This window comes from Gymnodraco acuticeps, unplaced genomic scaffold (assembly GCF_902827175.1).
Source record: "Gymnodraco acuticeps unplaced genomic scaffold, fGymAcu1.1, whole genome shotgun sequence".
In the NCBI taxonomy this organism is placed as follows: domain Eukaryota; kingdom Metazoa; phylum Chordata; class Actinopteri; order Perciformes; family Bathydraconidae; genus Gymnodraco; species Gymnodraco acuticeps.
Genome location: NW_022990440.1, coordinates 1,317,252 through 1,343,841, shown reverse-complemented (window position 1 = coordinate 1,343,841; position 26,590 = coordinate 1,317,252). Strand labels below are relative to the sequence as shown.

The 26,590-nt window shown below is 41.1% G+C and overlaps 2 protein-coding genes across 24 annotated transcripts in view; both read left to right on the top strand.

The window, feature by feature from the left end:
* Positions 1–467: 467 nt before the first annotated feature.
* On the top strand, positions 468–14,715 carry LOC117552003 (kelch-like protein 20). Its single transcript, XM_034225176.1, has 8 exons — positions 468–639; positions 1,239–1,369; positions 3,369–3,553; positions 5,126–5,269; positions 6,400–6,533; positions 8,117–8,328; positions 10,252–10,358; positions 13,132–14,715. Exons 4-8 carry the CDS (start codon positions 5,205–5,207, stop codon positions 13,187–13,189), a joined length of 576 nt encoding a protein of 191 aa, XP_034081067.1. The 5' UTR covers positions 468–639; positions 1,239–1,369; positions 3,369–3,553; positions 5,126–5,204; the 3' UTR covers positions 13,190–14,715.
* The window catches only part of si:dkey-21e5.1 (potassium channel subfamily T member 1), an 84,107-nt gene continuing 70,799 nt past the window's right edge, over positions 13,283–26,590 (top strand). For 6 of the 23 annotated variants that reach the window (XR_004569885.1, XR_004569886.1, XM_034225167.1 and 3 more), the window contains exons 1-3: positions 13,284–14,566; positions 18,208–18,361; positions 19,450–19,617. Coding sequence is in view for 21 of the 23 variants with exons in the window: in XM_034225167.1 (XP_034081058.1) it covers positions 14,500–14,566; positions 18,208–18,361; positions 19,450–19,617 (389 nt within the window). In the remaining 2 variants the exon portion in view is untranslated. Of the gene's footprint in view, positions 14,567–15,223; positions 16,055–18,207; positions 18,362–19,449; positions 19,618–26,590 lie in introns of those variants that run through there. The other 17 variants (XM_034225175.1, XM_034225173.1, XM_034225157.1 and 14 more) reach the window with 7 other exon arrangements.

Here is a 26,590-nt window from a genome sequence, read left to right as displayed (position 1 = left end):
AAATCTCTATAACAAGCCAAAGTGAGTACCTTCATCCATGGAATCTTCACCACAGCTCACACATGCATGGTTTCATGTTTGTGGTATCAATTACATCAATTAAGAAGAGAAGCTTATCAGATAACAGAAATCCTATTCACCCCACAGTGAGGACATTTACTGTAAAAGGGAGAGTGTAGATAAAAGGAACAAATGAAATATGTAGGGTAACATATTACATAAGAGAGGCAAGCACAGCAAAGAAGCACAATGGATATTAATGGAGTCACATCTAAATCTAAAATAAAGTACATGTCTGGAATTCCTCCAGTATGACAGTTGTCAAAAGGAAGCTGAACCAGGGTGTGACAGGAGGTCTTTGGTTTCAGGCTGAAGGGATGGGGGTGTAATGAATCATTGGAGAAGTTGCATGTGGGTGGGGGTTGTAGCCAAGGGGGGGGTTGCGGTCAAGTACAATGCCGTTCCAAGGGGATAGCTGTGACAGGCAGTAGTTTAAGGAAAGACTGCAGGGAACAGAGCGGTGAGAGATAAAGCAGGAGACCTGACTGACACCAAAAAGCTCTGTTGAGGCAAATCTTTACTGCAGAGCCTGGGCAAAGTGCTGAGGGGATAAATCATGGGGGTGTGCAATGAACAAGGGTAAGAATATTTAAATTGATTCAGAGACTCTTGGATGGTTCTTTAAGAAATGCTAAATTGACTAAAGGGATGTTTTGTAATTGCAGCAAGGTATTAGCACTTAATTAGAAGTAACAGCGTCAGGTGATATTGTGACTGTACATCACACGATTAATTAAAGCATAGTTTTTAAATGAGCTATACAAACCATGGTTTTATACATATATATAAAGTGAAAATGTATACCATCATTTTTAAATTAAATAATTTAATTATACATTTTATTATTTTATATTTGTAAATGTTATTGCTATAATCTTACGTATTACATCCGGTTATTTTTTATAGCATATATATTTAATGATAATTATTTTAGGGAGCCTGAGAACTAATATCTACATTAATGACGACTGCTTTAATATAATTGCTGTGCATATGACAATAAAGAACTTTTTAACAAAAATGTAAACAAAAATACTAATTTAAAATTGGTATATTGGTAAATATTGGAATAAAATCAAGCTTAATACTTCCATTTAGAGTAAGTTGTGACCTCAAAATCAATGAACATGTTAATTTCTACTTTATTATTCATTTATATTGATCTCTGTGTGTTTCAGGGCGGACCCTGGAGCCAGAGACCGGTCATATGATGATCAAAGACAGAAAAGGAGGGTCCCCCTCGCAGTCACCGCACCCCCTTTGTCCCATCGCAGACAACTCAGCAAGAGAAAATACATGATGTTTGTGGGTCAAGTTGCTGCATTCAGTTGTACATCTTAAAAGTAGGGTTTTAAAGCATACTGACTTCTTGCTTTAAACTGCAGCTTACATTGTTGTAGTTCTGCGCTCTGGATGGAAGGCAGAAAAGATAAGAGCCCATTCTTTGGAAATAAGTATTCTGAAATATGTTATCTGGTTACATTGTGGGGAAAAGTAGGATGAAAGGAAACAAGTGGCAACCTCCAGGTATGAAAGTGAAGCCAAGCAATAAGTGCCTTGATCCTGCATTCTGTCTGAAGGTGACCTGACTCATAGGCAAAAAATAAGTCAGATTTAGAAGTCTATAAGAGAATGACCCTGATTCTCAATTGCTTGTTTCAAGCTTTCAAAACAGACTGATGATCAATAAGTAAATTATGGTCCCATTAAAAGTGGAATATGTTAAAGCCGCATGTTTAAGGGCATGGCTAACTCGTGATTGACAGATCATACCACAATGTTGTCCAGTGCGGCTGCTATCTCTTTGACCTATTAGCAGTATTCTTTCAGTTAACAAAAGTAAATGTAGCATTATGTTTGCCTCAGACCTTGAACGGTGTTGGGTCCTATTTAACTTAACTCTCAAGTTTCTCGTCCCAAATAAACAAAATGGAAACATCTAAACAGCAAGATTTAACTATATTTTGGCCTCTGCCTCATCCATTTTGAACATTTTTCATTTAAAATAGCCCTCAGAAGCGTCCCAACTCTGTGGAAGCCCTAATACATTCTTAGAATATACCTTCACAAAATGCTTTACAATTAAATGATATAGTTGCAAATCTTAGCAATGAGTGTGACTCTCAAACTGAGCCGGCTAAATGAAATGTTTTGCGTGAACAGTTTTGATCTACTTTTAAGTAAACATGAGCCTTTTTTAAGAAGTTTGTAATGCTCATTAAATGTTTCAAAACATCATGGTCTTCTGAGACCAATTTAAAGACCATTTCCTGCTGAGTCTTACACTTTCTGCATGGCATCAGTGCCGTCAAGGGACTACTGTGGTCACCTTTGACTGTAATTGCTCCTAGAGGCAGATGCAGGGGAGGAATTTCTGTTATTATTGAGCCAACATATAATTCTCTAGACAACTATCAATGCTCTCCATTATTATGTGTTTCACCTCTAGCAGAGTCTTCAGAACAACAGTTCATCCCCTCAAGGAGAGTCAGGCAGGATGAAACCAGACACAGAGAGCTGCAAAGATAGATTATAAACTGTGTGAACACATTTAGCCTCTATAGTATTTAAATAAAGTGATGATCATATTGAAGGAGAAGGGCCGAATCAACTTAAAGTGTATTACATAACTTATAGCAATGTTTTTGTGCATGCAAAAAAATAAAGTTATGAAACCTGAAAATTGGCATATAATGTCCTCTTAAAAATATTCTGACAGGTGACAAAATAAAGAACAAACCTCAGTGAAGGAGTGGAGGAAAATAAAACATGCCTTAAAGGGGGAACTGAGAATAAAACATGCTGTGACTCCAGTCCTGTGGCCTTTTCAATAAGCAGTTAGAATCAGAGATGTTGTTAAACAGCACTCTGTCTACCTCCAGCATCAGAACACAAAAAAAGGAAATACATTTTGAACGATTTTCAGAGTTCAAGAGGGTTGTTAAGTCCCTGCCAAAAAGCTCTGGAGCTGCTCTGGATGCTGAGGGTTAATGTTTTTTTATTTCATTTGTCACCCATCTGTGCATTTGCAGTCTTGTAAATGATTTTTCACTTTCCTGGATCGCACCTCTTTCTGCCAAGAATCACCATGGAAACCAGACAAAAAAGCTCAATACTATCAGGTCCACTTTCATTTGTTTACTGCTTTAACAGCATGTAGAGAACTGCTAAATAAGTTAAATATCATTGAAAAAACAGGAAGTACTGTGAAAGACACATTTTCTTCTGTCCCAATTAATATAGAAAGGAGGAAGAAGGTATGTTTTGACATAGAAATTGTATTTAAATAATGCGTTTTGTGTTGGCAGTGGGGGGATGGACCCAGGAGGACCCATCCTGTTTGGTAGAGCAGTTCTGTCCTGAGTACAATGAGTGGCGGGCTGCAGCACGCATGGTCAACAATCGTGGCAAAGTGGCCGTGGGCACGCTGGACGGCATGATCTACACAGTGGGGGGGGGAGGACCACATCCGCTGTTACAGCAGTGTGGAGAGGTGAGACACAGTACAGGCTCTGGACGTCTTTGACTGACAGGTTGTGCATTCATTTATTTTGTATCTCCAAATGTCCAACTTCATATTCTCTCCCATGTCATGTTTACCTTGAGCTCCTCAAGGCAAAGGATTTCTTGCTCTGAGAACCTAATTTCAGCATTTAAACCCATTGTGTTTGTTTCCTCACATTGGATTTCATACCCGTTATATCAAAGTGCTGATTTAATAAGAGGCTGTGCATTTCTTATCAGAAAAACAGCATCAATTAGAAATAAGAAAACACCTAAACACTTACTCCATGACAGAAACGTTTTTTAAATCAGGCAAGGCTGGAATGGCATCCAAAAATAATGAACATCGAACAAAACAAAAATAAAAGCTGTTATTTTGTGCTGTTGTATTTGCTGTAAAGTGTCTCTACTGTAGGCTATTTTTATTATATGTACAGCACTTTGGCTCGACCAAAAATCGTTTATAAATGTGCTATATAAATAAAACTTGATTTGATCTGATTTGATTTTCAATATCACAAATATACTTATTAAAATGTTTTTTTCAATTCCATCATCACATACAGTACATATAACTAAATCACTTAGGTTCAGCATTATGACAGAGATAGCTCTTCATGTATGTGTTATTGTTGTGTACATCACTGAACAGCAGAGGTCAGCATTAAGGCAGAAATTCAATGAAAACCCTCAAAAGCCATCGTTTTTTGTCAGAGGCGAACTTAAGCCCTAACTCTGGGATTTCCCTCATCTTCATGTTGCCAGGGTATCTATTCCTCATAGGCTTAGAAAGTCTAAAATAATCACACACACACACACACACACACACACACACACACACACACACACACACACACACACACCACACACACACACACACACACACACACACACACACACCACAACACACACCCACACACACACACACACACACACACAACACACCACACACACACACACACACACACACACACACACACACACAGCTCTCCAGTAGCTCATTTATCCCGCTTCCTCTCCTCCTCCTCTCTATCAGATGTCTCATAGGAGCTGGCTCTGTGCCCACTTCCCACAGACAGCCACTCCTTATCTGGGCTGCAGCCAGCTGACCCCGTAATGAACCCCCGGTCTGGCTGCAGCCCAGCTGAGAACGACCTGTCCCAGACTGATCAGCTGTTAATGGCTGAGGGTTGGTGACAGCCGGTTACATCACTGATATTTAGACGGAATTGCAGATGTCAAGAAAAAGAAAAATGCCAATTCAAAGTGTTTTTTTGTGGGATGTGGGTTTCATATGATGGTCTTAAATGGAGGGAAAACATTTCTAATAGCCCGAACAGTGGAGAAGAAACACTGGCAGATGTTTACACAGATATCCACAACATTTGTATTTCTCTGTGCCGATGTCTTCCAAAAGCACACAATTGCAGACACCAAAAACAAGATACACACATCACATGTATATGAAAGCATGTGCCTGTGTTTGTTCCACTCAAGTTGTTATTGGCAAAACCTGATTTCACACTTTGACATCCGCACTCCTTGACCCCCCCATTGGCAGATATAACCCCAACACAGACAGCTGGAGCACAGATGTAGCACCCTTGAGCAGCCCCCGCAGCGGAGTGTGTCTGGTGGAGATGGACGGATACCTGTACGCCATTGGAGGACACGATGGCATCGCTGCTATTAATACTGTGGAGAGGTACTGAGTGCTACAAAATATCTATCTCTTTTCTTGATATAACCTGCTGTGAATCGTCTTAAGGGGAGACACTACAGGTACATATGGTAAAGATTTAACTTATATAACCATAAACCTTCCCCAGCTGATACATTTTTTTAAATGCAAATGAGGCTTATTCTAAATATGTATTGCTTTGCTTATATTTCCAGAAAAAAAAACTGAACAATTATTGTCCCATTTGGTTAATTTTTGTGTAGATCTTTGTGTAACTCCATGAATCAGAAAATGCTGGCAACACCCAGTATACATTTTTTAATAAATGTAATGTTAGAAAAATCTGGCTATTAACAATAGAATGACAAACCACTTTGTACAAAAAACCTTTTAAAATAAAATGTAGATTAAAATGAAACTGGCAAATTCAGTGAATATTAGATGAAATGAGATGTCTGGCTCAGAGCATGAGAAATACATCATTGTAGGCAGCCTTTCAATCAATGTAATGTAAGATCTAATAAAATGTGATACTTAAAAATAAAATCAAAAATCCTTTTAACTATGTCATCATGACATCGATCTTACCCAAGTTCATAATTTACAGATGCTTAAATATTTTCTAAGTTTTCTAAGCCATTAACTAATTCGAACTTTACTAACTTTTGGTAAATTTTGGAGGAATCTAAAAACACAAATAAACACAGTTACAGTAATGAAACAAACACCTTAATTAGAATTGTGAATGTTTTTGCCTAAAATATATCATGCTTTTGCCTCTAGTGTCTTGCTTTACTGTTAACAAAGACTGAGTTCAAAACATTTCCTGAACAGTGGGACCAATTGTCATTATTTTTCAAATCAAAACAACTGAATTTAAAAGGCTTCTCTTGGTTTTTCTAAAGAAAAAATGTTTAAATCACATTTACATTTTTCTTAGTAAGACAGGCTGTCTCTTATGTATATCTTGAGTGAAGTTATAATGATTTTAATTGTCTGACATCTCACATTACTGTGAAAGCAATCTGAAGTGGCTGACTCAGAGAAAGGAACAAAGACATGGTTTAATTTGAGTTATGCAATAGCATGATTCTGAAAGTCAGACTACTTTGGTAAATTGGTGTTGCTAACCAGATTTTCTTTAATTGTTCCAGGTATGACCCGAGAATGAACACATGGAGCAAGCAGGCAGCGATGCTGGGCAGACGCAGTGGGGGGGTGGCTGCTGTGCTGCAGGGTCAGCTGTATGTGATGGGGGGCAATGATGGGGTGATGGCTCTCAACTCAGGTGAGATATGTGGTTACAGATAAAAGACCATGTTTGATATATCGTAGCAACTTAAAATCAGTTGTCTAGAGAGAGTTGGCTGAGGAAACAATTGCTCAAAAACAGTGTTTGTGTGTTTATGCTCCTAAAATGTAATGCTTGAAAGCATGGCATACTTCTAGTGAGTAAGCCCCACTAGAGAGTAACATACAACCTTTAAAGATCTACAGGAGAGCATAAAAAGTATAAAACACATAGATGTCGTAAAACACTCCCTGGACCTTCTATAAAACACCAAAACACAAGACATATACCCTGAAGGGGATATCTACGTGTGGGTGACCTAATAACCCTTATAACAGTTTATCTTCCTTATTGTGCATGTTATAAAACACTTAACTTCAAACCTTAAAACATCTTTAAAATAAGGGTTACAATACTTCAGGAACCCAAACGTCAAACCTCAGCTCTCACAAACTGTCAGCCCAACACCCAAAGTAATTAAATCTAAAATCAATTCAAACAGAGCAGTCCAGCAAATCATAACAACTAACTAATGTTGGGCGTTTTTGTTTTGGTAAATTAATAAAAGGATACATTGATTCGAGTGCTTGCCATTGGAAAACTCAATTAAAAATGCATTCCAAACACTTGTTTTAATTGACTGCCAGAGCTTGTTGAGTGTTTGTGTTAATATGACTGGCATAAATTATACTAAAACTTTGAATCAAATAATAAACAAAAGCAGCTTCAAGCCATATCATGAATGTATTTATGTGGGAATGCTACCTACCAACAGCCAACAGTTTTTTTTGTAGCTTGTAGGCATTTTGTGAATTGACTGATGTACTGATGGAAACAAAACAAAAAATCTCAGCTGTATTTGACAGCCTTTTGACTTGTGGGATGACTTACAGTAAGCCACGTATTACAACTAGCGTGACCTTTATTCTCTGCAAGTAGCCCATATTTTCTCTCCTCACACACACACACACAACACACACACACACACACACACACACACACACACACACACACACACACACACACACACACACACACACACACACACACACACACACACACACACACACACACACACACACACACACACACACACACACACACACACACACATACACACACACACAGCAACATTCCCAAGCCCCTGCCCTCGCCAAAGATAAACAGGGTTATGTTTGCTGCAACTTGTCACCGACTATTTCAGTCTGTGAGAAGTGCACGTACGTGAAATTCCCACAACCATTTTTGGATCACATCAAACTCACGGTCTATACTTAATAAATAAAGTATAAATAAATTGGTTGGAAAATAGCCTTCTTTCCAAGTAATTTAAAAAATACATTTATATAAAAAGAGATACTAAAAGGATCGATAGCTAGTTTTTTTTCGACAGACACATTTTGAGTGCCTTATGTACACCTAGAATTGCATTAGATCAATATAGCCTAGACGTTTTTCTATATCAATAAAAACAACTCAAAGTTAGTCTGGAAAAGTTAGTGTTACTCATACAGTGTAGCAGACGTGTATTATGTGATATGGCCCCTTATGACTCCTCCTATCTTCAAAATGTCCCCCAGTGGAGCGATACAACCCTGTAGACGGTACCTGGTCGATATGCGCCCACATGCTGAGTCCCAGGGAGAACGCGGGCTGCGCCGTGTACCTGGGACACATCTACGTGTCCGGAGGCAGAGACGAGCTCAACCTGGAGCTCTGCGGAGTGGAGAGGTTTGACCCGGACAACATGAGGTGGACTCCTGTCAAACGCATGAGGAGCAAGAGGGACAATGTAAGTAATGGATCACTAAGAGACCGGATCAGGTGTCAGGCCTCCCCTGTGATTTAAGGTCCAGTTTATTTTTACATTCTAGATGATAAGAACAGACAGAATGGAGGGAGGTAATGTGACTGACAAGACTGAGTAATGGACACAATTTTCCTCAGGAGATTACCTCTGAATCTTCAGTAGAAGTTACGGTTCTCATTATACAGGGCCCAGAAGGGTTTCCAATTGACCATCTTCAAAGTCAGTTTTTTTTCCAACGATATAATCCATAAATTCTGAATATCTGACTTTTAGAGGATTCCCAGACCATCCTAAACGTCAAATTAGAGGATTGTTCAAGGACCTTACAGACCTCAGAGAAAAGGACTCATGGCATAATCAGGGATATGGATTCATAACTGTAAAAATACTGATCATTTGTATCATAAGTAACTAGCAGGTTTTATAGAAGAACATAGAAAACTAAATATCAAAAGATCCACTTCTAGTCTTCTAGACCTTTAGTATGCCATGTTTGTTTATTATGAGTTTTCCCATTTAAATTCACAACCTTCAGGGATGTCAAGGACCATCAGGCAGCCATGCTTTTACTAACAATAATTCCCTTGAAAAGCAAGTGTCAGCATGTCTTGATAACCGATCCCATGCTTAAGTAAGACTTTATTAAAGAGTCTCTAACCATAGCTATCTACAACCAGGGACCAGTGCCTGAAGCTGGTGACGGCTGCACTGAATTTCTTGGCCTTGTGCACTGCCAACTGACGGACAGGATCGTAACATTTCTGTAAAAATCCATTATTTTGGGGGGGGGGAAAGCACGCGCGTGAACTGTCAATGGGGGGGGGGGGGGGGGGACATGCTTACACAGCGTAAAGCATAAACTCCCAGACATTTCATGATTTGCACGGCAAAGTTAGGTCTGGAAACGGTATCATTTCCTTTTTGGCGGGCATCCATAACACGGCATGACACCGGAGCCCTGCTGCGTGGAATTTGGCGCTGTTCTGAGTTTGTTCTAATCCGTCAAAATGACTGCTTTCAGATTTTTCCGTCATTGTTAAAAAAAATCCGTCATATATTCGGTTAACGAGACCTCTGCTGCCAACATGTTTTAATTTGGGATCAGAAGCTGGCCAATATGTGAGAAGATTTTTATAAATGTGAAGTTAAACATTATATCTAATTAGATCATTATTGTTTCAATATATTTGTCCCTCTCTTTTGCGAATCCCTGGCTCCATTTCAATTATAATTTGGATCCCACAGTGTAAATGTTTTTCTTTTGATTTTCTACACAAGAACAAAATAAATTTGGGGGGGAACTAAATTGTAATCTTTGGCATGCCATGGATCGATGGGCAGGCATCATGTTTATTATAATGTTCACCATTTTAGTTTAGCATGTTTTTGCCAATAAATACAAACAAAGATGAAGCCGATAGTAATACAATTAGTGTTGCAGACTCATAAAACAAATACAGATCAATTAGCAATTTTGAGCCGTTGATAGCCCCATTTGAAAAAAGAATGGCTCACAATTATTACAATTCATCCTTAGGGAGACACGAATGTCTGTAGCGTCATGGCAATCGATCCTTTAATTATCAAGACATTCCAGACAAAATGCAAATGTTGATGTCATTGTAACGATGAAGGAAAAGGCATCACAAAACTCATTCTCTGGGCAACATGAATGCACAAAATTGTTTTCCAATTGATCTAGATTTTTGCAGAATAGTTTAATCAAAAACGTGTTTAAAGGTCAATGGATCACCAAAATGTCATTGCAATTAATTTAGTGGTTTTGACCAACATGTGGAGATGAATATCCATAGAGCTATGTTGCTATCAAGGCTGAAAGGTGTGTTGATCGTTTTTGTATGTATTTTTGTCATCTCATACCAACTGTTATGTTTCGTGCCTCAGATGTCCCTTGTAGTGTTCAATGGAGCCTTGACGGCTGTTGGAGGCTCTGATGGTGTCACCAATCTGAAAACAATTGAAGTGTACTGTCACGTAACCAACACATGGAGGTAAGAGGAACATCTATGTTGGGACAACCCATACAGTAGATTGTTTACTGCCAACTGCTGGGCCTTTTTTAAATCGAGCCAAGCCATTAGTTATTATTCCAATGTTTTTCCATTTGTTGTTGTTGTGCTTTACAGGGATAATCACGTCCTAATTACAGAAGAATACAATATATCTTATGTACCAGGACTAACAGTCAATATTTTTAGCATTAGGATAACATTTTTGGGCTTTTTTTTTGTATTATTCTTTTTTGCATATATAGCAGCCATGACATGCTGGCTATACAGTAATCAATACAATGGTAATTGATATGAAAGCATTTACACAATGGGTCATAAACATGCAAACAACGACAACCTTGTATAACAAGTAAAGGTTAGGTTTTATGGTGTGGTGTATATGCTAGTATAGCAAAAGGGGGTAGTGTTTCTTTTAAGAAAAACGTTGAAAAAATAATTAAATGAGTTTCCCTGGTATTTAAAAAAAAATAGAGTGGTAGGTATAATAGGATAATATTCAGTTGATAGTATCAATTCATAGCGTGCATAAAAAGTTTATTGACTTTGGTCAAAGTCATGCAAGACAATAACTACAAGTGTTAAAGGTCCCATAACATGGCCATTTCTACTGATCGTAATTCCATTGTTGAGGTATACTAGAATAGATTTATATCCAAACTCACATTGGTTTCTCATACAGCATCTCTGTATCAGTGACATGCGGTGAGGTTCACGGCTGGTGAGATTTGTCAGATTTACAAATATTATATTTTGACCTTAATCGAAAGTTTCGGTTATTTTCAAAAGCTTTTTTAGTCTGATGCTTCGATTCATTTTAAACAGACCGTTCAACAAAAGGATACCCAAAATCTAAATATTGGATTGTTCTTTCTTAGTAAGATCCCATTTTCATTACAATTGGGGTCTTACCTTGACTTGTGCCTCACCTTACCTCACAGTAACTGGCTTGAGCGCGCTCACAAAATAAGTGCCCGCGTTAAATTAGTGTCCGCGCTCCAGCCAGTTACTGTGGGCTAACGAGAGGCAGAGCTCGTCCCTGCCTCACTTCTCATCGCTACCCGTAGTTGTAGCGGAGCTCGGCAAATTTGCTGATTTTGACTATAAAAAGCGATTGGAATCATACATAAATCACATTTACAACACAGATCAGTGGAGACATTTTATTATTATTACTATTTAGTTTTTCTTTAGTTGTTTTTCCGTTACATTGGAGTATGACAGGGGAGGCTCTGCCGTCGCTGCTCTGTATAGTATGTGCATTCACTGTCTGTCCTAAACGGCTTGTTGCAGCTCCTGCCCCCCTACTCCCTATGAGCCCACTGTGCTCTGATTGGTCAGCTCGCCCACTCTGTTCTGATGAGTCCACCACCGTTACAGCGGAACATCAGTGTTTATGTGTTACAATGGCGTTTGTTAGCAACCAGAAAATGACACCAGTAAGGATAAACAGATGAGAATGCTGCGTGGGGCTCTGGGTGCCGTGTTGGTGGGACGTTGAGGCTCGAGGAGCGGACAGTGTGAGCTGGATTACTGGTGTCGTTTCCTGGTTGCTGCGTGGGGTCTGCGAGACAGCGAGACACCGTGGAATTCCGTGGAGCCGCGGCTGAAAAAAGATAAGGCTGAGTGAGTGTGTGTGTGTGTGAAGAGCTGTTACGTCACTTTAACCGTTACGTTACTATACTCAGGAAGAAAAAAATGGAAAAAGAAAAATCTCCAACGAGGCGTTCTGGGGCAGCATAGACAGGTATTTTCGGTGTTAGAGTTTTACTCGCTACAGGGTGTACTTTGAGGGTTTGTGACTTTGTGTTTGTGACCAAAATAAGCTACATAACACACAAGGGCAGTGGCGTAACTATCGCCGGTGCAGCCGGTGCAATGCACCGGGGCCCAGAGCCTGGTGAGCTAGCTAACGACCATCATTGCCATCTAGCTCCACAAGTGAAGCTGTATCCGTGGCCGTGGCTGTGCGACCTTCTTCTCCAGCCAGCCAGGAGGAGAGGCTGGATTTGGCTGTGCCCAGCGGTGGTCCAACAGTTTCCCCAAGGGCCCCAACCGATAGGGGACTATATGGTGCTATTGAGACCCCCGACACCAAAATCAAAAGCTATATTATAGCAACCGGTCCATGTAGGCCTACCGGCCCATTCCCCAGAGACAAACGTCAAGGAAACAGGTTTAATCCTCTTTTTAGTTCGCTGTGCCGTTGTCAGGCTGTGGTGGTTTGAGGCCAGGGCAGGCTGTTGTTGATAGCCTATGTGGCGCTTCTGAGTGGTTGTGTATGTCCGTGCGTGTGTGAGCGCATCAGTGTGCGACTGTGCGCTTATGTTTGGGGCGATGGGGGGCCCAAAACAATATTTGCACCGGGGCCAATCACAACCTTGTTACACCACTGCACAAGGGGATGGGTAATAACCAGATAAGCATGTCATGGGACCTTTAATAATGAAGAAGAGAATAGAGAATAGTCCAATCATCCAAACTGATTGCTGCTATTCATTGAAATGTAAATGTAACATTAATTAATACTATACAGATTTTCTTGTGATTATGAAACCATTGTCAGGAAATTTCAAGCGTTGGACAAAAATACTTGATATCCAGAGAGTCTGCAGTTACAGTCAGACAAATAAGTCACTTTGTGATTCATGCACCGAGCTCATGTAAGGCTCCTATATCTAATATATGCCTTCAGGCTGCTTACTGAATCTGAGTGCTTCAATGTCTCACTGTTTTCCTCTCCATCTGTTTTTAGACACTTTGGAAGCATGAAGAGCAAGCATCCAGGAGGCAGAGTGGCTGTGCTATGCTGAGACTCGACAATGTTCATATTATATGAATAGGACAGAGGTGTTAGAGAGAAATAGTCTAATGGATGTACGCCTGGCTCCACAGACACATTGTGATATGGTTTAAGTAAGGCTGCATAATGGCCGCATAATTGAAGAGTTCACTCTAAAATAAGACATCGCTGCATTACCCAAAGCTGCAGCTGCCGGTACAAAATGACTACACGTAATAAATTAGAGGACATTATAGGCTAGGACATTTTCATTAAAGTTATGGGTCTTTTTATGTGTCGAGCTTAAAAACATACCCTATTTTAGAAGGATGAATCAGCAGCAAATAAGTTTCAGGTGTTATATGTATTTGTCAGAGAGTTGGATTTAGAAATAGATTGCACCATAATAATAGCCAGACCAGCACTGGATGTTTAATATATTAGCAAAATCATCAGCCTTGCAATTAAAACAAATGTCAGAGTGCAATGTTCAAAGTGTTAGAGTTTAAAAATAATCACTGGTGTTTCACAAAATAAAATACCACTTGTAAATATATTGATTTGCATGTAAGAAAGTAACATGTATGAGCCAGAAAGATGGAGGTGATTGGATTCTTTTTTTGGGTTAAAGCAGGATTCAAGTGACAGGATACACAATCTTTTGAGCATTGAGTATTTTAGTCAATTTCAGCCTTGATGTTTTGTAGAGGGATATTTTGAAGGTGAAAAACTCAGTTGGCTCTTGGAAGTGGAGAAAGCTACTGAATATTTTAGAAATATGGGCTTGTAAAGCAGCATAATGATACAGAGTAATGATGTGATTTATATGTTATGAGCCTTTTGGAATTGCTACAAAAAAAATTCTGTGTTTGAATTGTAGATGTTCATCATATTTCTATATGTTGTATGTACACTTAGCATCTGGGAATATCTGTGCTGCTATCATATTTTCAAATAGCCCTTCAGCATTGACTGTAAACATATTAGTCTATCATATTTCATAATTTAGCGTGTGTAAACATTTACCAAAAGGCACTGCAGCCACAGAACTGGTAAGAAAATGGGCTGGATCAAGTTGTGGAAAAGAAATCTGTGGGAATGAAGATCCTGAGTGAGTTAAACGAATGAGTGAGATCTGTCTGTTGGCATGGGAAAGCATAAGTGGCTGTGTGGGCTTTGAAATGATGACGCTCAGAGCTCTTTCCCCTGGAGAATAATGGGCTGAAATGTGGAGAGGCTGAGCACAAGGAACGCACAAGGAACGCACACAGAGCGACGCGGCTTTTCCGGAGAGACACACAACCCAGCGGTGTCTCCCTATAGTCACTTGGCGAACACAGAATGAATATTTTTTTCAATATGAGGGGGACGATTGTGAGACAAATAGCAGAGGACAGAGCTCTTGCAGGTATGTTTTTAACAAATGAAACATAACAGATGTTGCCTAAAAGTGATTGTTGATTACTATAAGTTAACTGGGCTTTGCATGCACTGTGTGTATCCCCTATTATTGATGTTGAATATATCAAGAATAATCAATAAATAACTTGTTATGTTGGGGGCTGTAGTGGTATAATTCCATTGTAATGTTTTGCAAAAGTCTACACAGGCAAGTTAATGCCTGTATAATAAAGATTTGCTTGCGTCTATTGAATGATATGAAACTGTTATATAGCATTCACAAGTACATGCAGTACAGTTGCACTTTCAACATCTTACCACCAGATGACTCTGACTGATGAAAAAAAAACACACACACACAGCCGACACTAGATCCAAACTGGCATTTCAAACAATTACAATGCTTATAATGCAATAAAAAAAAGCCACAGTCTTGCATCTCCACAACAAAGACAATGTGACTTTATTTAGCAAATGGGATGGGGAAAACATGATGCACAATTACAGTTTATATTCTTAGGTTTAGGCTATCATTTCACTGAAAGCCTTTTTATGAGAAGTCTTCTGTCAGCATCAAACATCAGTTTCCACAGAATATACCACAAGTAGCCCACTCGTGTAGATGGGGAGGCACTAGTGAGGGACTAAGCCCCCTTAGTGCAGCTCTGTCCTGGAGAGGAAAGGATGCTGATGCTGACAGGAGGGCATGGAGACCAGCAGGGAGTACAGCGTGCCCTTATTTTCAATACACTAGCCAATGTTATATGACAGCAACACAGCGAAGGAGAAAGCCACAGATGAGGTAGCCTACTTACTGTGATTTTAAGAGACGTAACAGCGGCTGAAAAAGGTTACATTCGAGCTAATTAAGATGAAAAAAGTCACGTGGAAACGCAGGTCTATAGGCTAGTCGACAGAATAGCACCAAAAAAAACAGTTTGTTCCTCTTTCCGCCAAGCAATGTAGTTCGTCAACACTAGGAAATAAAGTTGTTGCTAAGCGACAACGAAGTCTCTCTCAGTGGTGACTGATTTGGGAGCGCGCATTGATATTTAAATGAACTGTCAGGTGTGCGATTAATTACTACTGTTTCGAAGGCGTGTCCTCCAATCAGCAACGAGGACCGGGACTAGTTTTTTTTCTCTTAAACCTAAATAAACCGGCAGCACAGTCAGCGTAGTGCCGATAGAAAGCTAGCTTGTCAAGTATCGGTGTTTTTGTCGCCAAGAGGACCTACAGTGCATCGCTTTTATTTGACTGAAAGCTTAAGCCTACTCCCATGGACTCTTGTCTGCCCTCTGACTGCTGGAGTCTACTTCCCTCCCCTTTTTAATTACCATTTTCAACGATGCCAGACCTCTCACAGGGGCGCCTGGATGGGAAACATCCTCCTCTATCACACAGGCAATGCTGCACGAGCAGTGCAGGGAGGTTATCTAAACCTAACACATGTTTACGATGATGGGACCTCGGGCAGACACGAAAAAACAGCCAGGTAAACCAAGTTAGCAAGAAGTTAACCCATGTGATTTAGCCTATGTTCCTTCAGGAAGCCTGACTTTACTCACAGTGACTTACAAGTTTACTTAGCTTTGGTGTATTTGTATTATTGAGTTTCTATGCAATAACATGGGACGGGGAATGGTATCTGTAGTATTATGTAAATCCTCACTGACTTAATAGTGTGTGTTTGTAAATTTAATTAAACCCTTAAGCTTAATTAGTTGTATAGTTTAAATGATGACATAGCCTACTCCTTAGTGTTGCAGTGGTGCTCAGATGGAAGGTAGCTAGCTTTGCTGTTGATTGACACCCTAATGTTAATGCTTGACCTAAATGCAGATGTTTTGGTTTATCAGCTGTGTTCAAGTGAAGTTGCTAAAGTATGCCTGTTTTACACATGGAGGTTGTTGTGTGAGCTTAATGGTGTCACCAACAAACTTATCTTTGCATATGGTGACTATGATACAAAGAGGAACCCCTGTCCAAAATAATGGATTTATTTTTGTATAATCATACTGTAGGGTACATTTTTCAGATGAAAACCTTAACCTTGAAATCATAATGTATAGATGTGTATGATGGTCCCTGCTTTAAGCTGCCATACAGTAAGTAGGGCATCTACCATGGGCCTACCGCAATACATATTTATGAAGCAGACTGCAGATTTTCACAGACCTTTTATATGTCAGATTTGGACCTTGTTAATTTAGAGACACACTTTATATGTACAGTACCCTGCACGTCGTCGTCGTCGTCCCCCCCCCCCCCCCCCCCCCCCCCATGCTTCCTCTGCTTTCTTTCTTATACAATTGCAGTTTTCTCTCCATTAAGGGGAGAAAGCCTCTTTCCGGGAGCAATTCTCCTCCCTGTTGTTGTGGTCACTTTGCCTCATCCATTAAGTCATCCCTCAGAGGTTTTTAAGGGGACAAGACTCCTTTTGTTGGACTTCCAGACATCAACTCTTTTGAAATCAATCTTGTCAACCTGGCTTATCTAAACCTCTCCTTTTCCCCTCAATTCAAGTAAACATTGGGGTCAATGGTTTCATTATACTTCTGGGATGACCTCTTTTATTTCCCGTTTACCTCTCTTGTCTTTTCCTTTTCCCACCAGGACCCTAATCTGTCATCTCTCCACTCTCTTTCCTCTGTCTCCGCTTCTGAGGGTTTGTGCTTTCACTGCTTAGTAAGGGGAGAGCATGTGTCTGGAAGCTATTAGCCCACTCAAGTCTGCCCACACTGTACTATGATGACCACACACACACACACACACACACACACACACACACACACACACACACACACACACACACACACACACACACACACACACACACACACACACACACACACTGTTCCCTGTGGAGGCTTTAGGAGGGTATACAGAGATCTCAACGGAAGACCAATAAATCATTTGATTGGACATTTTGAAGCATCTTAGAAATAAGTCTAACATTGAATCACTCAAGTAGAAACATACACATTAATGAGCCCCTCATGTTCAGCCAGATTGCAAATGCATTCGTGTACTTACATTGTAGGTGTTTTAGAAATGGCAGTGTCCTATTTTTATTTATTTTTCTCTCCTTGTGTTGTTTTGTGGGCAGAACATTGGTTTAACAGCACCTTGATAAGGCGAACCTTCCTCACCATTGTTGCACACATAATACCTATACAGTACTATAATATACAGTGCAGACCGCTGCCAAGGCCGTTTTTGTGAAAAAGAATGCGTCTTTCCATTCTGTATCAAATTCTGCTTCAGGATTGAATTGGTTGGCCCTTGGCCCTTGCTTAACCCTTCCACAAAGTTATGAAGAAAATCTGGACTGGGGTTTTTCTGTAATCCTTCTGAGAAAAAGACAAATAATCAATCACACTGAACGGAAAAAAGAATAATTTTCTTTTCGAGATGAATCCACCTAACATGCTACTTACAATATACACGTAGAAACAACATCACTCTTCTAGCATGAGTCAGACAGGGAACACATTTACATTTAACTGTACCGTTAAAGAGCGTTACTGCAGTGAATGTAATCGGATCACATCCTTGCTAAGTGCGAAAGTGCTGAATATTTAATATGTGTGTTTAAACTCTCTCACTGTTCCCCTTTCTCCCCTTCTCCTGTCCGTCAATCAAAAGAGGCAGCCATGAACCCGCCACGCCGGACATCAAGCCCTCCACGCCGGACATCAAGCCCTCCACGCCGGACATCAAGCCCTCCACGCCGGACATCAAGCCCTCCACGCCGGACATCAAGCCCTCCACGGAGACCATCAAGTTCTCCTGATGATAGGTAATCTACCGAATCCCCCTGTATGTGATACTGTAGGAACACAAACCACTATAGGCAGCCAGCTTTTATGCATTACACACACAAACGCATGCTGTCATCATGAAGTAGGCAGTTTGTCTTTTCATATTTGTCACTGCCATAATTTGTGGTCTACTGTGATGGTGGCAAACAGTCAGTTCTTCTTTTTTAATTATGCACGCGCTTGTATATGTCCATTTTATTTTGTTGAATAAAACACGACACTTGTGAGATAGGACAGTAATGTCAAATCCTGTGTTTTCATGCATGACTTGTTTCCACTCAGAGAATCAGGTCCACGTTTAGCCTTTTTTTTCTTAAACCATCTGTCAAAACATTTTAGGTTTAAACTTTGTTGACCGAAAACAGCTTACGAGTTCGGCTAGAATCTTCACTCAAGTGTAGTAATGCATGCCATGTTCATTTAAAATCTGTATTCATGGAACAGATAAATGGGCCCTTTTTTTCCCTTTGCACTGATGGTTGTTGTCCAAGATGAATGAAGCGGAGGCTTTCAGTAGCACATAAAGCCCTCGGAAATTGTGCGTTGTGATTTCCAACAGTGCGTTGTCATTATATAGCCCTATAACTGCCTTTAGACTTCCAGCATTTAACCTTCCTCCCAGTCATTCTCTTATATTTATCTTATCAAAACAATCATAGGTTTCTTAAGATATTCCATTATTTTTCTAGATTTCAAGGTTCAAAGGTTTGAATGTCATGTGCACATAAGCTACAGTGTATAAATGGCAATGGAAATCTTACGACCCGAGCTCCTCCAACGATGCAACATATATAATAAAATACAAATAAAAAATAGTGCAATAAGACTATATACACGTAAATAGATTATGATTTATACAAGAACAGAATATCAAATTATTGTACAGTAAGATTAAATTAAATATGGTTTATTAAGGTGATAACTATTTAGATAAATAATTAAATTGCAAAATGACAAACAGATGAATGTTTATCGAGGCACTTAACAGAGCTCAGGTGTTCAGCAGCCTTATTACCTGTGGAATAGCAGAAAACATGTTGTTTAGCAGATTCCTTCTCCCTCGCAGGCCCTCCACTGAGAGCGTGCAGATGAACAACAGCAGCAACTCGGGCGTGATCCTGGACATCTCGACTCTCAAGATGGCGGAAGTGGACACGGAGGTGCCTCCTCTTCCACCTCGCTATCGCTTCAGGGACTTACTGCTGGGGGACCAGACCTTTCAGAACGATGACAGGTAAAACACTTGTAATACGAAATATGAGAGACTGCTTTGAGTTGACTGTGTGTGTCGGCGTGTGTCCATACAACTCATTTATGTTTTTAATTGTGTATTTGATTCCACTTGGAGTTAACTTTGTGCTGTGTGTTGTTGTTTCACACTGCTGTATCCGTGTTTCCCGAGCAGCAGCTTCATCTCCTTCTACCTTAGTTAGTTTCCCCACATTTCCAAGAATGACTTCTCATCACAACCCGCTAGCGTTGTGGTATGACTTATGTTGAGCTGTTTTATGAGTAGGTGGTTGGAGCAATGAAAATAGAAATGGAGTGAGGTTTTTAGTTTTGTATTGAGAAAGTGTCTTGCACCTTGCACACATCTTGTGGCTGAATGCACCGTCGACTATATGGAGTACTACTGGATGTTGCTTTTCTGTCTCTGTGATTTGACCTTGTTTAATTGTTGCATTAGTACAGTTTTGTAAGAAAATAGCGAAGACGCAAGGAACATTACAAGTCGTGTTAATATGGTCTGTCTATTTTTAGATAGCAATTCCTACACTGAACAAAAATATAAATGCAACACTTTTGTTTTTGCTCCCATTTTTTATGAGATGAACTCAAAGATCTAAAACATTTTCTATATACACAAAATAACCTTTTCTCTCAAATATTGTTCACAAATCTGAAACAATCTGTGATAGTGAGCACTTCTCCTTTGCCGAGATAATCCATCCCACCTCACAGGTGTGGCATATCAAGATGCTGATTAGACAGCATGATGATTGCACAGGTGTGCCTTAGGCTGGCCACAATAAAAGGCCACTCTAAAAATGTTCAGTTTTATCACACAGCATAATGCCACAGATGTCGCAAGTTTTGAGGGAGCGTGCAATTGGCATGCTGACAACCAGAGCTGTTGCCCGTGAATTGAATGTTCATTTCTCTACCATAAGCTGTCTCCAAAGGCGTTTCAGAGAATTTGGAAGTACATCCAACCGGCCTCACAACCGCAGACCACGTGTAACCACACCAGCCCAGGACCCAGAGTTCCCGTTAGAATATTTTTTCGCCGGTCAACATGTCCGTTAAAGTTGAAATCTTCCGGACAAAATGAGAAAAGTGCCGGTCAAAGGTCTTCTTTGTTATTTATTGTGCTTTAAAACAAATTGATATGATTCGATATTAAACAAACTAATTATAGTAGATTAACTACATTATTCAAAAGTGTACAGTAACTTACAATAACACGGGAATAATAAACGGAGCGCTCTCCCTCTCCTGACAGCCCGTCAGTATCATGCAGCTCGCGGATCAGTAATGAGTGACCCGACAGTAAAACTAAACATATCTATAACTAGTTACGGTAGTTTGAGAGGTCATTAAAATAGCTAGGCCTACGTGTGCTATTCTAACCTGGTGTGTGCTTTGTTCCGCTCACCGCTGCATGTGATCATCCAGAGCTGTGTGTCGACTCGTCAGCAGCAGCTGATCTCTCTCTCCCGTCAGATTAGACTTCACTCGTGTTTATGTCCATATCGATCAGATCTAGCTAGTTCTAGCCAGTGCTTGAATTGGAATGAAAAAGGTGCCAGTACTCTAAAATCAGCAACTTTTTCAAGTCAATTTTATATATACAGCCCACAAACAAGAATTTGGCTACTATAATGCTGGTGGGTTTGTCTCTTTACTACTGTATATTTTAGAAAGGTTCACTGTACTTAACATTTTTTATGATAGGCAGCGGATATGGCTAAAGCTCAGTAAGGTCAATATTAACTGAAAATATAGCAATCAAAGTCTAGATCTTCTGCTGAAGACACATGAAGCAGAGACCTTTCAGGTGAGAGCCCCTCTGGTGGTGTTCAACATTAATGACAAGGAAACAAAGCTCTGGTCAGAAGCATTTTTTATAAAAAGCTTTAACAAAATTAAGTATTTCTGTACATTTTGAATGCAATCTAACTTTCCAACTCAGAAAACGAAAAACGAAAAAGTGCCAAAAGTCTTCTCACATGGCTGAGCTGCTTTGCAATATACTTCACCACTGAAGAATACAAATATGTATAAAGTAAACTATGATGCAATCTAACTTTCCAACTCAGAAAAATGATAAAGAGCATGAACAAAGAACATGTAAAAACAAATGCAAAATTTGCACAATCTAAAATGAGAAACTGTAACTGCAAGTAACACAGTCTGAGCCATGGTAAAGAGTTACATTGAACACCAAGCTGATCAGATAACTCCCTGGTTGGTCTGAAGTCCTTCTATCTCCAGGATCTGTACAAATCGGCACATTATGCCAAAAGTCTTCTCACTGGGTGAGCTGCTTTGCAATATACTTCACATTGTTAGAAAAGGCTCCAGAAGGCCTTGGGGACATCAGTATCAGGGGCTGGAGCTGGACAGGCTCTTTCATCAGCACTTCTCCTTCCCTTTGCCAGCCAGGACCTCACATACTGTTCCGGATTGAACTGTCCTAGTGATGGTCCATTACATTTAATGAAAACCAGGCTGGACAGTCGGCTGACAGAGAGAGCATTCCTTTTTGCAGTAAGGATATCGTTCATGCAGCTGAATGCCCGCTCACACTCACTAGTGGAGACAGCGATGGTTCGGACTGCTTTCAGTAGAGGCTCCATGGCAGCAGGTGTACGGGATGCCCTGGTTTCCTTGTATTCGCGAAAGCCCTGAACAGTCCTCTCTTCTGTCCACTTTCAGCACTTCGCACAAACGTAGCACCTCTACGTCCCCATACTGTACGTCTAACTCCTCTTCAGGCCAACTTCCAGGATGGATAACTTTCATGTCCTGGATTAGCTGATTGTCCCGGGCCTCCCGGCCATGTAATGGGATTTCTCTTGTGCTGACATGAGAGGAGGTTGTGGAAGTCATTCTGTGTCTCAGATTCTCTACCATACTGCGGAAAAACTGACCTGCATGAATCTGTACAAGCCTGCCATTCTCACGCAGGGCAACACCCTTGAAGGACTTCTCAGCTAGAGCTGTATGAACTGTAGTCATGTGTGGGCCAGGCATGGTGACCATGGATTCAAAAACTCGTATTTCTCGAGTTAAGAGCCTATCTGCTGTAGGCAGTGTCATCTCTCTTTTTTGGAGTTGCCGAGAGAGGTCGCTGAGCTCTGTGAGCGCATCGTACATCAGTCCCAGATTGCTGACAAACGTTGCAGATGTGAGCACATCATCCAGGCCCTTGTACTTTGCTCTGTCTCTGGAATCCCTGCTCGTGTCGTTTGCAGCATTTGTGAAGTAATCATGAAGCACTCGGTAGTTTTCCCAGAATGCTCTGACGCTCCTTTCACTTGAAGCCACCCAGCGGATGGACAAAACACGCCCTATCACCAGGAGACGCTGTCCGACTGCTTGCGCACACTGCGCTAACTGCCTCTGATTTTTGGGGGAGGCATGGAACAAGGAATAGAGTTTGTCAAAAAAGATCTGGAAATGATTGAGCCCTGAGACCTCCTTGACCACATCCCCAACTGCCAGCTCTAGACGATGATTGGAGCAGTGCCACACAAACAGGCTTGGGAATTTACTACACAACTGGGTAGCAACGCCTGTTCTCTTCCCTAGCATGACTGAAGCCCCATCACATGCAAAAGAAACGAAACACTGACCTAAAAAGTCCTCGTTAAAATCTCTTCCAAGACACTCCATTAACGCCTTTGTGATGTCATCAGCCGTTGTTCCATCCAACTCGATCAGCTCCCAAAAAAACGTTTCGGGCTCAGCATCAGCTAATGCTGAGCGTAGACACACAACAAGCAACCGTTTTACCACTAATAGTGGTAGATTCATCGACCAAAACACAGAGTTTTCTTTGGTTTTCTGTAATGTCTTTTGCCATTTTTTTTTCTTCAGCTCATGAGCTATGTGGTCGATGATTTCGCCACAGGTTTTATTGGAGTGCAAAACCCTGCCCACGTTCAGCCCATTCAGTTTCTGTACATTCAAATCAATTGGCATGTCTGTGAATGGCCGGCTATGTTTGCCAATTGTATATGCCGTTCGAAAAACTCTGATAGTGGTGTCTAATTCAGATTTATGCATAGACTGCACTTGATGTTGAATAGTTTCACGTGAAGCAGATGTAAGGATGTCAGCAGCTTTTACATGGGCTTGTGATTCTTTATGTTCTTTGATTTTTTTTCTCAGGCTAGCTTGTTGTTTGCCCTTGTCAACACCGAAATGAGACACTGCACACTCACCCCATTCAGTTGACAGTTTCAGTCCTTGTCCAGTGTGTATTCCCAAAGATTTGACATCTCTGCATATCCGACATCCTAGCTTCTTATCTTTAAGAAGGAGCCATGCATTGGTCTTGCAAAAATATTGCACCTGGTCCGTTGTCCAGCAGTCAGGTGCATCGCTTTGCCCGGTGTTGGTGGTGGCAGTTGAGCCAGCAGCAGCTAACGTTAGAGGCTCTGGAGGAGTCGGCGGAGCTAGTGCTAATGCTAATGCACTAGAACTTGGAGCAGGAGGATCAACCAAAGAAAGCTCCCCATCAGACACAATTTCCAACACAGGCACAGCATTCTCTGTATTTGAAGTTTCTTCTGGCGACAACCGCTGTCTTTTTGCACTTTTATTAATCCACGCTAACATTTTAGAAATGCTAATTTGTGACGTGACTTGCTTTCCTTCTCTCGGGGGCGTGCCTGCTCTGTTCTATCACTCTACATAGCCACCCACTGGGTGGGAGTTGCACTGCATAAACACAACACACCTGCATCTAGGTATGTAAATTGTAAAGCATTAAAACATGGTTTTACTAACAGTTTTCAGTATGTTGTTACTTCGGCATTATTATTATTATTATTTTGAAACGTGTATTACTATTAAATCACGGTCAAATAGGTTAATTTTGACATAGTCGTTTCCACCACAGTATTTACATGGAGAAGATAAGCCCCGCCCCCTCTCCAGCACGTTCTGTTTGAATGACAGGAGTAAACAGCTGACAGCCGCTGTGAAACTCCAGCGGTTAGAGCGATGAGAATGTCCGTTCGGCACCTCATGACGCATCTACTGAGTACCGGGCGGCTGTATATATATATATATATATATGGATGTATAATAAGAACGGCGGGAGAGTGTTGAGTACTGGCACGGTGCATGAGTACCGGAGTACCGCCAGCATGCCGGTACTGAGCAAGAAGTGCCGGTACTCCATGGGTCAGAACCAGAAGTGCCGGTACTGCGTACCGGTGAGTACCGGCCCAATTCCAGCACTGGTTCTAGCTAATGATAGGACTACCTGCTTATTAAAAGACACCTAAACAATAAGCGTCGCTATGCAACTGGGTGAGGCCACAAAGTATAGCGCAGCATTATGCGTTTGTTTACATGCCCACCGGAACCCCGAGGCATTACCAACAGATCAACGCACAATCAACCCATACAGGACATCTCTTTCTCCACATTACGTGTTAGACATTAGAATTGACTATTCTTGTCTGTCACATAAATGGCGCAAGTTGCGCAACTGATGTAATATTGCGCTAAACGGAAATTATTTTGAACGGACACTTTGACCGGAGAGATTTAGATTTGCCGGTCTTCAACATATTTTACCGGTCGTAGTCCGGTAATTACCGGCTAACGGGAACTCTGCCAGGACCTCCACATCCAGCATGTTCACCTCCAAGATCGTCTGAGACCAGCCACTCGGACAGCTGCTGCAACAATCGGTTTGCATAACCAAAGAATTTCTGCACAAACTGTCAGAAACCGTCTCAGGGAAGCTCATCCGCATGCTCGTCCTCCTCATCGGGGTCTCGACCTGACTCCGGTTCGTCATCGTAACCGACTTGAGTGGGCAAATGCTCACATTCGATGGCGTCTGGCACGTTGGAGAGGTGTTCTCTTCACGGATGAATCCCGGTTTTCACTGTTCAGGGCAGATGGCAGACAGCGTGTGTGGCGTCGTGTGGGTGAGCGGTTTTCTGATGTCAATGTTGTGAATCGAGTGGCCCATGGTGGTGGTGGGGTTATGGTATGGGCAGGCGTATGTTATGGACGACGAACACAGGTGCATTTTATTGATGGCATTGTGAATGCACAGAGATACCCTGACGAGATACTGAGGCCCATTGTTGTGCCATTCATCCACGACCATCACCTCATGTTGCAGAATGATAATCCACGGCCCCATGTTGCAAGAATCTGTACACAATTCCTGGAGGCTGAAAACATCCCAGTTCTTGCATGGCCAGCATACTCACCGGACATGTCACCCATTGAGCATGTTTGGGATGCTCTGGATCGGGGTATACGACAGCGTGTTCCAGTTCCTGCCAATATCCAGCAACCTCGCACAGCCATTGAAGAGGAGTGGACCAACATTCCACAGGCCACAATCAACAACCTGATCAACTCTATGCGAAGGAGATGTGTTGCACTGCGTGAGGCAAATGGTGGTCACACCAGATACTGACTGGTTTTCGGACCCCCCCAGACCCCCCCAATAAAGCAAAACTGCACGTTTCAGAGTGGCCTTTTATTGTGGCCAGCCTAAGGCACACCTGTGCAATAATCATGCTGTCTAATCAGCATCTTGATATGCCACACCTGTGAGGTGGGATGGATTATCTCGGCAAAGGAGAAGTGCTCACTATCACAGATTTATTCAGATTTGTGAACAATATTTGAGAGAAATGGTTATTTTGTGTATATAGAAAATGTTTTAGATCTTTGAGTTCATCTCATGAAAAATGGGAGCAAAAACAAAAGTGTTGCATTTATATTTTTGTTCAGTGTAGATGTTTCTCTTGCTTCGCATTGAGCATCAAACAACCGTCCCTTGGCCCTTGACTGGTGCTTTAGTCATGCTGAAATTCTTGGGAGTGTACTAAGAGCTACATTATTGCCGCGTTTGAAAGGCAAACCAAACAGATGCTTTTTACTACCCTAGAGGGGGAGACTTAGCCGAGCGTCAGCCATGGCCGAGCACAGCAGAGCTCTCC

What these genes read in the sequence shown, in the direction of transcription:
- LOC117552003 (XM_034225176.1), top strand. Translation starts at nt 5,205, where the DNA reads ATGGACGGATACCTGTACGCCATTGGAGGACACGATGGCATCGCTGCT. An exon ending in TGAGGAGCAAGAGGGACAAT is followed by an intron (nt 8,329 to 10,251) that starts GTAAGTAATGGA and finishes TTCGTGCCTCAG; the next exon opens with ATGTCCCTTGTAGTGTTCAA. An exon ending in CACGTAACCAACACATGGAG is followed by an intron (nt 10,359 to 13,131) that starts GTAAGAGGAACA and finishes ATCTGTTTTTAG; the next exon opens with ACACTTTGGAAGCATGAAGA.